The following is a 14,581-nucleotide window of genomic DNA, read 5'->3' on the forward strand; positions in this document are numbered from 1 at the left end:
ATGTTGAATTTCATTTCTCTAACATCAGGGATTCATGAGATACATTTTTCTTGAGGAAATTTTGAACCACCCTTAGAGTGGGTATTTCCAAAATTCCTTCCTTATCCCTTATCTTCGTGACTAAAGGGAGTAATTTCTCCAAATTTCAAGTTTCTATCTATAGTAGTATGGCCTGGGTAATGATGAGTCATACTAACTTCTACTCTTTTATATCATAGTACATATACATATATCATAGTACTTCGAAATTTCTTACGTCGATGCTAGCTAGTTTGTGCAATTAAATGTCGCGAAAAGTGAAAGACACCTTTAAAAAAAAAGTTTCGACACAGAGCCGCACATATTATGGAATACAATTTTGTTAGTAAATCATCAATAAGCGTACGTCTATTGAACACGGACATGCCAAAACAGGCATGAGGAATTCACAATTAGGATGATTTTCAAGTATTTATTTGAACTTCACATGCAGTGAAACTTGAGATAAATAATTCATACAGCATTTTGCGAAAGGCAACGAATGCCCCGCAGTCGTTGACTGTATAAAATTCCAATCATGCAATTATGAAAGTAAGTCTCGTGACTGCCGATATACCAATATTTCATACGAGCTCCTCCAAGAACACAACATAAGCAAGCCGACTATAAGTGTTCGTGCAATAGTTGTCAAAGCCATAGTGTATCACCACAGAAGTTTAGGAGTAGCATAAGTTGACGTCAGTCATATAAGAACGTTATTTGGAAATGTGAAATTTATTCGTTCTAAGTATAAAGCAGGAAAGCTTCTGAATTGCACCATCATAATAATAATAGTACAATCGTCGACAGTGAGGTCCCATATTTCTATTTCATGACACTACCTAGTGCTGACTTTGCTACACGTTCTTTATTCTATTACCCTCTTCACCGATTAACCGAAAATATTCTCTATTTAGAAATATCTTCAAGACACACTCGATTTTCCGAATCAAAACAGGTTTCGACCACTTCCATGTAATGTCTTTTTGTGTTGATTAATTAAATAAATACAGAGCAGATCACTAACTGCAACCTAAAATTGAGCAGGAGTAAGAAGGCTTAAAGCTGCTGAAATGAAATTCCTGTCTTTCTTCCTTCGTCTCCGACGGACTGGCAACAGCTGTAGAGTGCTATAAATATATTATCAAGGCATAATTATAATTGAAAAAATATTTATTTTAACGTTTTCTGTTGCACTAAATTTGGAAATGTTCTATAGATGAGATAAAAGTCGTTGTTCATTCGTTTAACCGAAATTGCATGTATTATACTTCAATCAAAATAAGAAACGAACTGACATTTGGAAGAGAACGTGTTGTCCTGTTACCACACCATATGTACTCCGCTGAGACCCCTGAGACCTCTTTTCCCTCCACTTCGGTTGACAAACATTGCTAAGCATATGTTACAAGGTGGTAACATTGTAATGTTGTCTCTTTGCAGAAGCCCTCCACTTATAACCACCACCACGAAGTTTACGATTGACCCTTCTTCCAGTGACCTTAATAACGTGACGTGACCTTCCTCCTCAACACAAATTCCCACGTACTTCTGAACTGTCAATTCGTTTCTAATTTTGATCAGACTATTATATGTGCAATCCGACGATATTCCGAATTTCTGTTTATGCGAGTTATTTAAAAACGGAGTCCTCAATGCCAATTAAATACATAAATAAGTAGTTCACTAAAATTAACAGCTACCCCTTATCTACTTATGATACTGTGAAAATTTAGGTAAATTCTAATTACAACTTCAATTTCAAGATATATCGCCTTGTCAATTAAATCAAGCATACACATTTAAATTCAATATAAAATGAATCTATCCTTTCTCTAAGTCCCTACGCACTTCATTAACACGCTCTTACTGAATGCAGTAAGTGTATTTCAAGTTCAATTATGGTTGAACAACACATACTAAAATTTTAAAACAGTCAAATATGCATTTGGCACATAATACACGTATGGAAGATTTTAGTACGAAGAGATTCATTGAATAGATCTTTTTATTTATTTTAGAAAATGCTGTTATTCTATTTTCTGTTTAGCAATTGTTCCAAGACATTTACTAAAACTGTCGATGTATTACGAGACATGAAAATTACGAAAAGAAGTTAAAACGTAAGAGTGATAGAGAAGAAAGAATAGAAATTACAACAATGAAAAGCGTACCACAACATAAAGTAACAGTACTTTAATCTATACTTTAATTTCTATTAATTAAAAACAACTTAAGCAGTTAAAAGCAATTCAAATGAAAATTAACACTACAAAACATGATTTTTATTTACAATATCTTCAATTTAATAGTAGTTAAGCAATTTGATGGATTTTATAAAATAAACACATAAGAGGGCATTACGAAAAATAAAGGTGTCTACAAATGATCATTTTAATTTTTCTATTGAGTCAACTCAGGGATCACTACACTTGTATTGCTTATATATAATTACTGTGCAGTATTTTGTAGTCTTCACGAAATGTTAATGTTCCCCGCAAAACGCTTTCGTATTTTACAAACATCAGGTTTTCGGATTTCAGAATGAAGCTCAATGGATCTGGGATGAGAAAATAGTTACTGTCATTTTTCTATAGATAGTTTTAATAATAGCCCTCTCAGATCCAAATTTAAGAAAAAATAAAGAAAAACATCTTGAAATGGAATTCTTTCATGTACATTATACAAACGATTTCCTTACTAAGTATTCTGAAAGCGATCAATTTCCCACCACCTAATAATTCTATACAAAGAAATCTTACTTTCCATAAAATTAAGCTGTAGCTCTCTTTTCATGATGCACGTGCTCTTAATGCGCAGCAATATAATAACATAAAATTTTCACTAAATTAACCATATCTAAAGAGTGCCATTCTTGGTATCTAAAGAGCCTCACCAAAAAGGAAATCTAATTGAAAGAAGACACCCGACAACGATACAACCGTTAAGAGCTTCCAGGAAGAATATAAAACACTACTACCAGAAACATGCACACACACACCTGGCCAGAGTCCTTATTATAATGATCCTGTTTCGTCAGCAACTGTTGCAGTTGCTGTAACTGCTGGATAAGTTTAGAATCAGCAGGTTTTGAACCTGCTACAAGATTGCCCAAGGTTGGATTCTGTAAAAAATGTACGAATATCAATCCACATCAACGTTCTCTACAAAAATCTGTGGTGTTATACAACCGAAAATACAACAAAATTCCAATGAAGCTGCTCAAAACGGGCGTCAATATTTAATTAACAACCCCTCTCTCAACAAATGCATATAGTTCATTCCTACTAATTTGACAAATAACATTATAAGCGTGACCAGAAGAAAATGCTATCAGAAGACATATCGACGACAAAATATATTATTTATAGTTTCCTCCAATAAAAGGAAGAAGTATTTCTCCTAATTATTCTGGAAGCGTTAGGCGTCCTTCATCATAAACGGTCAAAGAATAAAGAAATAATTAGACAAGGAAAACTAATCAAAATAAATACAAACAAACATATATGATAAGTTTCTAAAATTAGGATTAATGCAACAAAAAAGCCGATGATTTGTCTTTAGTCCGTGGGAATTATCGGAGGTTAAAATGAAAGAAGGTTGGTAAGGAGGGACAGACAGGAAGGTGAGGAACGTCCAGATCTGGATAAATGCTGTAAGAAGGCTTGAAAAATGAACTGTGGACAAATTCATCAAATCAAGAGTATTGTACAGTGTCTCTTGAAATCCCTATTTTGTATTATTATAAAATCCCTACTGCCTAAATTACTCTGCTACGAATTAATTTAGGTTGTTGGTTTCTAAGAAACAAATATTCCTTGGATTTGCAAATACTGAGTTTTAATTTGTGAAGCTCTCCAATCCCATTGCCCTAATGTCTTTAACTTAAAATGTTTTAGCCTTCGCTGCTGGCATAGTGGCAAGTGCATGTGTCTTTGGTGCACGTGGTACGGTCTTCGATCCTCAGTGGAAGAGCACGGAAAGTTTATATTTCATATTTATTTATTTTCATTAACCATCCGTCTCCTTTCGCCTAAAGGGTGTAATCGTGGGACTTTAAACTAAAATTTCTTAAAATGATAGTCCAGAGGTAACAAGGAGGATTTTCTCAGATTCTTGTCATACCTTCTTTGTCATGCCTAGACAAAATTCATGACAAATATACGTGGCTATAACGCTTAAAAAATAAATAAATAAATAAGTGAAATCTTAACTTATACATAACTCGATTTCAAGGCACTGGAAATGCTAAGGTAAATAACAAAGCATTTTTTGGTTCATAATGAGTTTCCTTTTCCTTTCTATCAGACTTAATTGGATGTAGCTAATTGTTTTAAATTATTATAAGCTATCCCAGCTGTTTGTGCAGTGAGAAATAACATCCCAATAACTCTGGGGAAATATATTTTATTAAGCACAATAATCTCCCAATTACATAATCCAAATACAACTTTAATTACATATTCATACAGAGTTCCCTGTAATATTTTTCTACTTCTTCTCAGGTTGGCTCTACGGCAGTGTGCGCCCACCAGACTAGGTGACATCGTTGGATTCGCCTGTGGTACTGTGTTACGATGTTATCTTATCAGTATGCTTTGCGCAGTTGCGAAGTAAAGATGGCTGCACCACTCTCTGTGTGCACCAAAGAAAAATAGCGTTCTGTCATTCGTCTTTTGTGGTCTGAAGGTGTACCCGGAGCAAAAATTCATAGAAGACTTTCAACACAATACGAGGACAAAGTGTTGCCACAGCGAACTGTTTACCACTGAAATGAACAGTTCAAAAGTTGTCGAACGAGCGTAGAGGATGAGGAAAGAGCAGGGCGTCCAGCTAACAACTGATTACATTAAACGAGTCCGTGCCTCGATTCTGAATAACAGAGGAGTGACTGTTGATGAAGTGGCAACCCATATGCAAAAGAGTCATGGTTCTGCATATCATGCATAACAAGCTAAACTTTTACGAGATGGGATCCGAAAACACACGATGAAGAGCACAAGCGAAATCGTGTGAAAATGTGTGTGGGGCACCGTTATGCTAACGAAGGTGAACAGTTTCTCAGGCGAATCGTCACTGTAGATGAAACGTGGATTCATCACTTTGAACAAGAGCAAATGCCAGAGCATGGAATAGAAGCATCTCGGATCTCCCATTAAGAAGAAATTAAAGAATCAATCTTACAGTGTTTTGGGACTCACAAGGGTCAATTCTGGAACATTATCTGGAAAAGGAGGCAGCAATAAAGTAAAAGGTACAATGATATGCTGGTAAGCAAGTTGAAGCCTGTAATTCGTAGTAAAGGCAGTGGTTGTCAGAAGGCGTTCTTGTATTGAATGAAAATACGTGTTCACACCACTCAAACTCTTCAGACGCTGCGTTTCGAGGTGTTGGAGTATCCTGCATATAGTCTCGATCTCGCTCCGTCGGATTACCATCTGTTTGGTCCACTTAAAGATGCTCTCAGAAGCAATCAATTCAGCTAAGATCAACAGGTAAGGAAGCGGTGTATTCGTGGCTTGCTGCGCAACCAAAAACCTTTTTTGCAGAGGGAATCGGAAGCTTGTGCAACGATGGACCAGGTGCACAGAAAAGCAGGGGACCATGTTAAAAAACAAGTACTCTTGTGCTAATAAATAATAAAAATTGATTGCAGATACTTATTGACTTAGCCCTCGTAAAGCTCCCGTTTATAAAATTTTCCGTCCCTAGTCAAAAAATTTAACTAAATTAAGGAATAGTTTCCTTCAATACCCCAAACCTCTACACAAGCTCCTTGCACGTTTCATGTGGATTACTCTGAATGACCTCCTTGAGCAGGGCTTTGTCAATAGTAGATGGACGTCCACCTCGGGGCTTGTCCCGGAGACTTTCATCTCCCATGCAAAATCGGTTGAACCACTTTCGCGTTGTGCGCTCACCCATTTATGCTTCTCAAAACGCGGAGCATGCTTTTCGAGGTTTCTACAGCATTGCTGGTCAATTAAAAATCATACAGTAATCGCGGCAGTAAAACGTCTTATGGTACTGGCATGTTTTCTTTGAATTGTAGCTCCTACAGAACTGCTTTCGACATGCCCGACATGCCTCACAACTCTGCACTGGCTGACAGTTGACAGGTATGTCAACATCAGACGTCATCCCGGCACGGTTGCTAATACCTGTTATTTGCATTTCACTTTCCGTTTCAGCGACACGATTTTTTCTTTTTTTATCTTATATAATTATCATCAATCTATATGTATATCTTTGTCGAAATATGAAATTAATGAATCTGTACCAGAAGTCCCTTTAGACGTTAACTTTTGCTTGATATGCGCAGAAGAAATGTGTATATTTTTGGAGCTATTCTTATAAACATTGGTGACTAATTTGCTGTCGACCCTGCAATGGTGAGATACAACACTTACAAAACTGTGTATGAAACAAAATGTCAAGGCAGAAAAATGTTAGTTTACCCTGACACAAAGAGAGTGAATAACATGATGGTGGGACCAACAATCGAACAAGGATCTCCAACTTATCGTGTCGATGCGTTACCAAATCTCCTTCTCAGTCTCCAGTCAGCTTCTTGAATACATTCTATCACTCTCGGTGTGATCTCTCAGACCACATGGACTGTACCACAACTTCTGTTGTGTTGAACAATCCAGTGTTTATATTACATACCACGTCTAACGGCTGAATTACATACAATAATTTGCAACTTTAGAGGAACTGGTGAAGACACAATAGGCTAATTTCTCCATTTATCACTAGTTCATCACTTATTGTGAACTTACATCACTATTCAGTGTTCCACGTCAATAATTGGCAGCATACGCTTTTTACAGGAGCACAACCTACTAACGCCACGATTGCATGGTGCCAGAGGCATAACCTCTTTGTCGGAAAGTTCTTGCTATCCTTTAGTCAGTTCTCTTTGTAATTCAATTTTGGAGGTGATTGGATTGGTTGATTGTAGTTTAACATCTTATTTCAGCACTGAGGCTTTAAAATTGGAACCCAAACGAATAAATATTGTTGATACTATAAAAACATATGTATACTGTAAACATACTATACATATTATTGAAACTTATACACGGTGTCTACTAAAATTCCAAAATGAAATTTCGTGACCTTTTCTTTAACAAATCATAAAATTTCCTAACATTTTCAAGAGCGAATTTGTGTGCGAATTAGGCCGAATTTTCATCCATGCGATAGAAACGTACTTTGCTTGCGATTTGGTAGCGTCTAAAGTCGACCATAGACATTTTTGGTGGTGAATTTTGATTTTATACAACAAAATTTTCCAATCTGTACTTGCATTTGTACAGTTTTAAAAAATCGTGACCCAAAAGCTAAATTTCGTGACTTTCATGACCGTTCTCTGATTTCGTGACATTCGTGACCGATAGACACCCTGTTATACAGATACTGTTTTCACCATAGTGTTTGTTACAAATTCACCCAATGCATCAATTCATATTTTGTGCAAATCCTTTACTACTATTGTGCAGGCCAGTGCATACTCTGTCACCGTCCTTAAAATAAATAAAAAAAAAAAAAAACTATGTCCATATTTTACAGCTTCTGACAAAAAAAAATAAATAAATAAAATACCAATGTAAACGATTGCATATTGCAGAACAAAAAAGAATGGAAGACTTCCTTTCGGTTTAAGAGGAAAATTCTTCTCAGTCTTAGCCAGTGTTCGGTATAGTACTCTTCACTCTGGTTCCAAAACTCGAAACAGATTCTGCACAAGCCTGACTTGAATAAACTCTTCGATATTAATTAAAAACATTGATAAGACACAATGGATAGTACTCAAAAAAAATACGAGCAAGACCGGCATATACGCAGTTATAACATCGCCAAACATTCATCACTAAACAGTGTTAAACCATTTGAAGATAACTAGTTACAAAAAGAAGCTCGACGTTTGGATGCCACATGATCTGACTCGAAAATATTTACTAAACCAATTTGCTATCTGCGAATCTCAAGTGAAACGTAACGAACTCAAATCATTTATAAGCGGTTGATCACGACTGATGAAAAATCGATAACCTGCGACAACAATTTGTGAAAAATATTGTGGTCTAAGTGTGGAGAAGCTCCACACAGTTCGTGATAAATAAAGCCCACACTGACGCAAAGAAAAGTTATGCTGGTAGGATTGGAAGATATCACACATCACGAGCTGCTGCCGCCGGGCATAATTGTTGGACGTTAAACTGAATGATTTCATTTTCATTTTAATTAGCGCCAGCACATTTAGTAATTCAAAAGAAATGACCGTAACTACTCAACAGAAAGTGTGTCATTCACCACGCTGACAACGCCATACATTATTTAACGACATGTCAAAAATTGAGAACTTGGCTGGGAGGTTTCAATGCGTCCGCCATACAACCCGGACCTAGCACCGTCAGACTATCATTTCTTACGATCTCTGGAGAACTCCTGAATTGTATTACGTTGGCCTGTGAAAACCACGTGTTTCTTTTCTTCTTTTTTTAAAAAAAAAACACACACACACACAAAAGTTCACCAGCGACGGGATTATGTCGTAACTGAACAAAATGGCGCATATATGATTTCACAATATTATTTTCAAATAATAACTGTATTCTCAATTTTGACCCCCCAAAGGCTTAATGTTTAGATAATCTGATATCCAGAAAAAACAGTATTTTTATTCTCTCACTCAGAACTGAAGAATATGACAATACTACATCGCTCAATAGTATTTCTACAGTTTCGGGCGTGCCGCTATGCGGTGTTAAGTTAATTGCATTAGCTCTGTTCTTTGTAACTTGGCTCTTCTTGCCCTTTTAATCTTTCAGAATATCCTTCGACAAAAAAGGAAATATTGAGTTTTTAATTGTACCAATCTCAATTGTAAAAACAGAAGTTTTAATTTTGTTTACAAACAGCTTCTTTATACATTGGCTACTGAAAAGATGCATTAAGTTTCGATTATATGAAGAATTAATTAAAAGTATATAATACACGAAATACCAGCAATTAAATAAAAGTAATAATATAAACAGTACGTGTATTATGGCGAAAGAACGAATTACTACCACGTGACCTTCACGAGTACAGAATCGAGTCTTGATCATTTTGAGAAGTTATCAGCAAGAATATGTCAGAATTTATTAAATTATTTTCATCAGAAAATCTTTGAAAACAATTCTATATCAGAGTTTGAACAGTGTTTTATTTATTTATTTAATTTAAATTTAATAAAGCCTTACACCCAAATAAGTTCTCTAAGGTCTCAGTTATATACCTTGAAATGGAATGTTACATCAATATAATTTTCTTTGCAATTGCACATCATACATTTCTTGAATTATGTAATATTATTTGATCAGTTGAGAGAGTTTTAATGTTGTTATGAACTGGTGAACCAGAGTATAAGAAAATTTGTATTTGACTAATACCGTCTACAAATTTTGGAAAACAACTGAATAAACAGAAATGAGTATCAACTGTCTTTTCGTAATGTCGGTTTGGGCAGTGGATCGGTCGGTTTCCTCAACTTTAAAAGATCTGTTATTTAAAGATGTACAATGAAAGGTGGTAGTAACGAACACCTTAGTAACCGTAACCAACGTTATCTCCTAATATCTGTGATCATATCTTTAAAAAAAAGTCCATACCACATACGAGATTACCGGAAAGTGAAACGAGGGAGATAGCCGACATTGTGAAGATTTGAACAGAACCTATGAGGAATATTTACATAAAGCTCTATCTGCACACGAAAAAGTCTTGTGCGAGATGGGTGCCACAATTTTTAAAAATAAATAAAGAAAATAAATATAAAAAGAAAGTGTCGATGATACAGAGCGCGTTTGAAGCTACTTCATCGTAATACAAACGAGTTTTTGAGTCAATTTGTAATGGATGAAACATGGATCCATCTCTTCATACTGTAGTCTAATAGTCAGGAAACGCGCGAAAGCTACTCAAATCGATCCAATTATTGGCTGGAACGATTTTGGCTCAAATGTTTTGAGATGAACGTAGCATATTATTCATCAACTATCTTGAGAAAGGGAAAACAATCACAGGAGATTACTGTATAGTATTACTGGACCGTTTGAACGACGAAATAAAAAAAAAATTAATAAATAAATCTGGCGAAGAAAAAAAGTGCTCCAAATCAATCACCAAAACAATGTACCGGTTTACATATCTATGAAAGCGACAGCAAAATTAAATGGATTGAAAAATGCACTGCAGCAACACTCTCAGTATTCACCAGATCTGTTCCACTATTATTATTTGGTTCCTTGAAGAGATGGCTCATGGAAAAGAGAACTGTGTAAAATGACGATGCCGAATATGATACTGATGCATATTCTGGAGCCCCTAATATGAAAGGTATCCAAATGTTAAAGGGCCGTTGAAATAAGTGTACCTCTCTTGAAGAAAACTATGTTGAAACGCAAAAATCAGTTTGTAAAAAAGTAAAATATAATAATAATTATTATTGATCCAGGACTTTTCACCTCATGTAGTACCTTGCAACCAAGAGTGTGCCTACCAAAGTTTCAGAAGAACACTGTTTGTACTTAAGTTCATTATGACGCGTAAATACTGGCAGTAATTTAAAATCACTTTTACAACAAAGTGCATTCGTATGAATGACATTAATACTAAGTACCAATATTCAAAATGCAGTTGGAATAAAGAACAATCGACACGTATATAGTAAATACCTAGCCTAATTATAACGTATACTTAAATTTAAGATTATGACAACATATTTGCCAAGTGCCTGGTAGGAATGAGAAAAATTCCCACGAACTAGTACAACACAAGCTATACTTTGTAAAGAGGATTTTAGTGCTTGGAATTTACATGATCATCTTACCAAACTAGTGGAAAAAGAAATTTTAAAGGTGAGATGGGTTGCGCGTGAATTGCCCACATCTGTTGAAGATGTCACGGAACATTGAAACAGACAATTATTATTATATGCAATAAATAAAACACCAACCGTGCTCGTGGGTTTTCTCGGGGTTCTCCCGTTTCCTCCCACTTTCTTCATTCCACCATTTCATTCATTTCTCATAATCACAGTCTCCTTTAGCCTAACCGGCATAACAATGGTACGTAAAACTTAAAGATTTCATTTCATTTTCAATAAAACAGCAAGTTCATAAATTACATAAAGTGTTAGTTAGGTCCTGAGCCTGTCGGCCCTGTCCTGCGCTAGCAAACCTCCCAGCTAAAATTTCTGTAAAAGATCCTACATCTGTGCGATTTATATCTGTATTTTACAGTTTCTAATTGTGAATTTCATAACTAGCTTTGTGGTCTGTTTCGTTGGTCTTATCTTTTGATTTCAACTAAAATGCAAATTTCAATTGCGTTGACGCAAACCTATACGTAATAGGTCTCTTGTATAACTTTAGAAAACAGAATGTAGAGGAGAACGTGAATAACACATTAACAATTTAACACTTTAATCAAAAAGTGAAAGAATGGAAGAAAAAAGGAGACAGACAGAAGTCTTGAAAAGTTTGATTGACGAAACAAGTTTCCTTGGTAAACAGGAGTTTTATTCCATGACTTCGATCAAAGTGTCATTCTTTAAACAAAAGGTATTACGTAGGAGACTGAAGCATTTAAAATGCTGGCATCCTGGACAGAAGACCATTTTGAAATGGCATCTGTCTTTCAAAGGAGTTAAGTTTATTTTAGTTTAGCGTCCCGTTCAGCAGCGAGGCTATATGAGACGTGGACCTACTGATTAACGTGGAATCCGAACCACATGAGCTCCCACCGGGAATCGAACCCGGGTCTTCCACGCCAAAGGCGCGTATTCTAACCGCTTAGCCACGAGGAGCTCTGTCTTTCAAAGGAGTATGCAGCAATACACAAAATGGTTTATGCAATTAGAGATGATGTAAGTGAAATCATTTTTAAAGATATTGAAAAATCAGATTTTCTTCCCATGAGATGAAACAACTGATGTTACGAGCACGTCGTAATTATCAGTTGTCTTAAGGTATGTGTACGAGGAGGATGGTTGCATTAAGGAGTGTAAACATTAAAAATAATTATGAGCTGTTTATTATTATTATTGACTCGCGAACGACAATTTGTTATATTTAGTTACATAATAAATACAAATTAATCAGGTTTACTAATTCTTATATAATATTGAGAATAGCAGGTGCTGACCCCCACATTAACACTACAGCAATCTATCATTTTGTCTTTTTAGGCGATAATTACTACTCCACAATGCGATTCAATCAACATTTGTATGTGTGTCCGTCTGTCTGCCTAAGTCTCATAAAATGTATCGGTCTTATTTCTGTGCATTCTTCCAACTTTCCGAAATAACCTTATTGTTTGAAGATGTAATCCGTTAACCAGGGTTGGCTGGCTTAAACCAAAGTGGTTTCAACCAGCTGTTTTTTTTTTTTTTTTTTTTCAAAAAAACCAACTGGTTTAAACCAAAAAACGAAAAATGTTCGCAAAATCTTGATGAACACACATTTGTGGGTTATCACGTTTCACTCCCGTATATTATTCGTATTACATTCAGGCCTAAATGATTACTCAAAAAGATTATACTACAAAGGCAACTTTCTTTTTTTAATAAGTTTATGAATGTTTGTTTTGTGATTTTGTATAGTTTATTATTATTGTTATGTAATTGCAGAGAAAAATTCCAAATATTGTTTCGTTTCAATAATGTTTACTATTGATAAAATACATCGAAATGTCGTACTTTTGTGTGTGGGTGGGGGGGGGAGGAGAAGCGTCATACAAACCCCACGAGAGGTATTTAGTGAAATGAGAAGTATCTTTGGTATCTATTTATGTATAAATGTGTCTGAGTCAAAGTAGACTCAAATAATTCGTATCTTTATTCACTTTTCTTACTGATATGCAAATCATTTTTTTTTTTTTTTTTTAAACTTGGACTAATAGAAGTCGTCGTTAACTAACTTGGACTAAATTAGTTCTTCTGTACTCCGTAGTACTTTGAAATAGTCCATATGTAATTCTGTATAATGGTTTCACTTCGGCAACTGTTTATATTTTTATTCTTCTGAAATGACTCTTGACAATTATATTAACAAGTAAGCCTACGCAAAGATCAGTACAACGTATTTTTATCAAGAGTCCTTCATGAGTGAGTCGGCAGACGTATCGCATTTGTGGCCAACTAGTCCTAGTTCCGAGTTCAAATGGGGGACAGTTTCTCTTGGATGTAAGCTGAGAAGCGGTTTGGATTCCGCTTCAAGCTTATGTGACTCTTTCCAACATAACCCGGTTGTTGCATAACACCAAGGCGAAACAAACTTATTTAAACCAAAAAACCTGGTTTAAACCCCCCCCCCCCATTTTTTTTTTTTTTAAATAAAAACTATGGTTTTTTGCCAACCCTGCCGTTAACAATACGGAGGAGAAAGGGAGTGAAATCCACCACATATTTCAAGTTTAAACATATACATTAAAAGAAAAATTGTGGTGTTCGAATTACGTAAAATTCGATTCTGATAAAGTATGGTGTATATTTTCTATAGAGTATTTCAATCATTCCCATTGGTTGCAGCTGGAATAAGAATAAGCGGGCACAAGGAGCTAAGTTCCTGAACTTCAAAGTTTCCTTATTTAAATGATGAGGTACGAAAATAATTTTCGTCGGTAACTTAAAAAAAAATTATTCTAACTTAATGCAATATTGCGTGAATTTTATTTAAGGTTAGCCAGTCATCCACACTGCTGGGGGTTAAAGTCTGTCAAGAGTGAAGGACGAACTCACCTCTTCTCATTTAAAATGAGGTTCCATGATTACTTTCATTATTAAAAAAAAAAAAAGTAAAATATTGCATATAATTTTCTTTTACAATCATCTCTACTGTTTGGGTTTAAAATCAGCTGAGAATGAAGAGATAATTTAACTCCCCTTGTCAGTCAAATAATCAGGGAGTGAATTACCTCCCTCTATATAAAATACTCCGCAAAATCCTAAGATTTCTTCCAAGTTTATGAAAGCCACGACATTGGTAAGACTTCTTTTTCACGTCTACAATGCACAGCGTAAAGTGGTATTGCATTCAGCTTCTAAATTTGAAAGGACAATAACCTTGCTATTTCCGTGGATGAATATTACAACATCCCATTTCCCTATTCAATGATCAATTCTGATGTTTAGCAAATTACAATGGTTAAAAAAAAAAAAAAACTCACGCCTCACTCCTGTTATCTAGATATTTTGCGGGATCCTATCTTCCAGCAGCATAACACGGTCTCTGTATATGCCTTCTACTATGACCCGCTAGGTCTCCGCACCTAAGTCTTAACAAGCGCGGGATGGTTCCTGACTGTTAGCAAGGATCAAGCAACGACCACTGTCTAGCAAGGATAGCCTAACATTCAGTATCTATGGTATTTGCAAATTGATCCCTCTGGGTAGTTACATGTGCTTTACGAAGTGATTAATGTATGCATTTCGCTATCTGCATAATTTCGGGGTGACCCACGGGCGATGGGTTTGCATTACTACCAACTAACATTACCTTTCTCTTATGTA

At 35.5% G+C, this 14,581-nt stretch overlaps 1 protein-coding gene across 6 annotated transcripts in view; it reads right to left on the bottom strand.

The window, feature by feature from the left end:
• Isha (Insulator su(Hw) mRNA adaptor) overlaps positions 1–14,581 on the bottom strand; it is a 183,647-nt gene that overhangs the window by 153,139 nt on the left and 15,927 nt on the right. For 5 of the 6 annotated variants that reach the window (XM_081769053.1, XM_081769037.1, XM_081769028.1 and 2 more), the window contains exon 5: positions 3,020–3,142. The exons of the other annotated variant lie outside the window; for it this stretch is intronic. In XM_081769053.1, coding sequence (XP_081625179.1) covers positions 3,020–3,142 — 123 coding nt within the window. The remainder of the gene's footprint in view (positions 1–3,019; positions 3,143–14,581) is intronic. 6 annotated transcript variants of the gene reach the window in all.

The sequence above is a fragment of the Thermobia domestica genome, chromosome 1 (genome assembly GCF_964235325.1).
Source record: "Thermobia domestica chromosome 1, izTheDome1.hap1.1, whole genome shotgun sequence".
Taxonomy (NCBI): Eukaryota; Metazoa; Arthropoda; class Insecta; order Zygentoma; family Lepismatidae; genus Thermobia; species Thermobia domestica.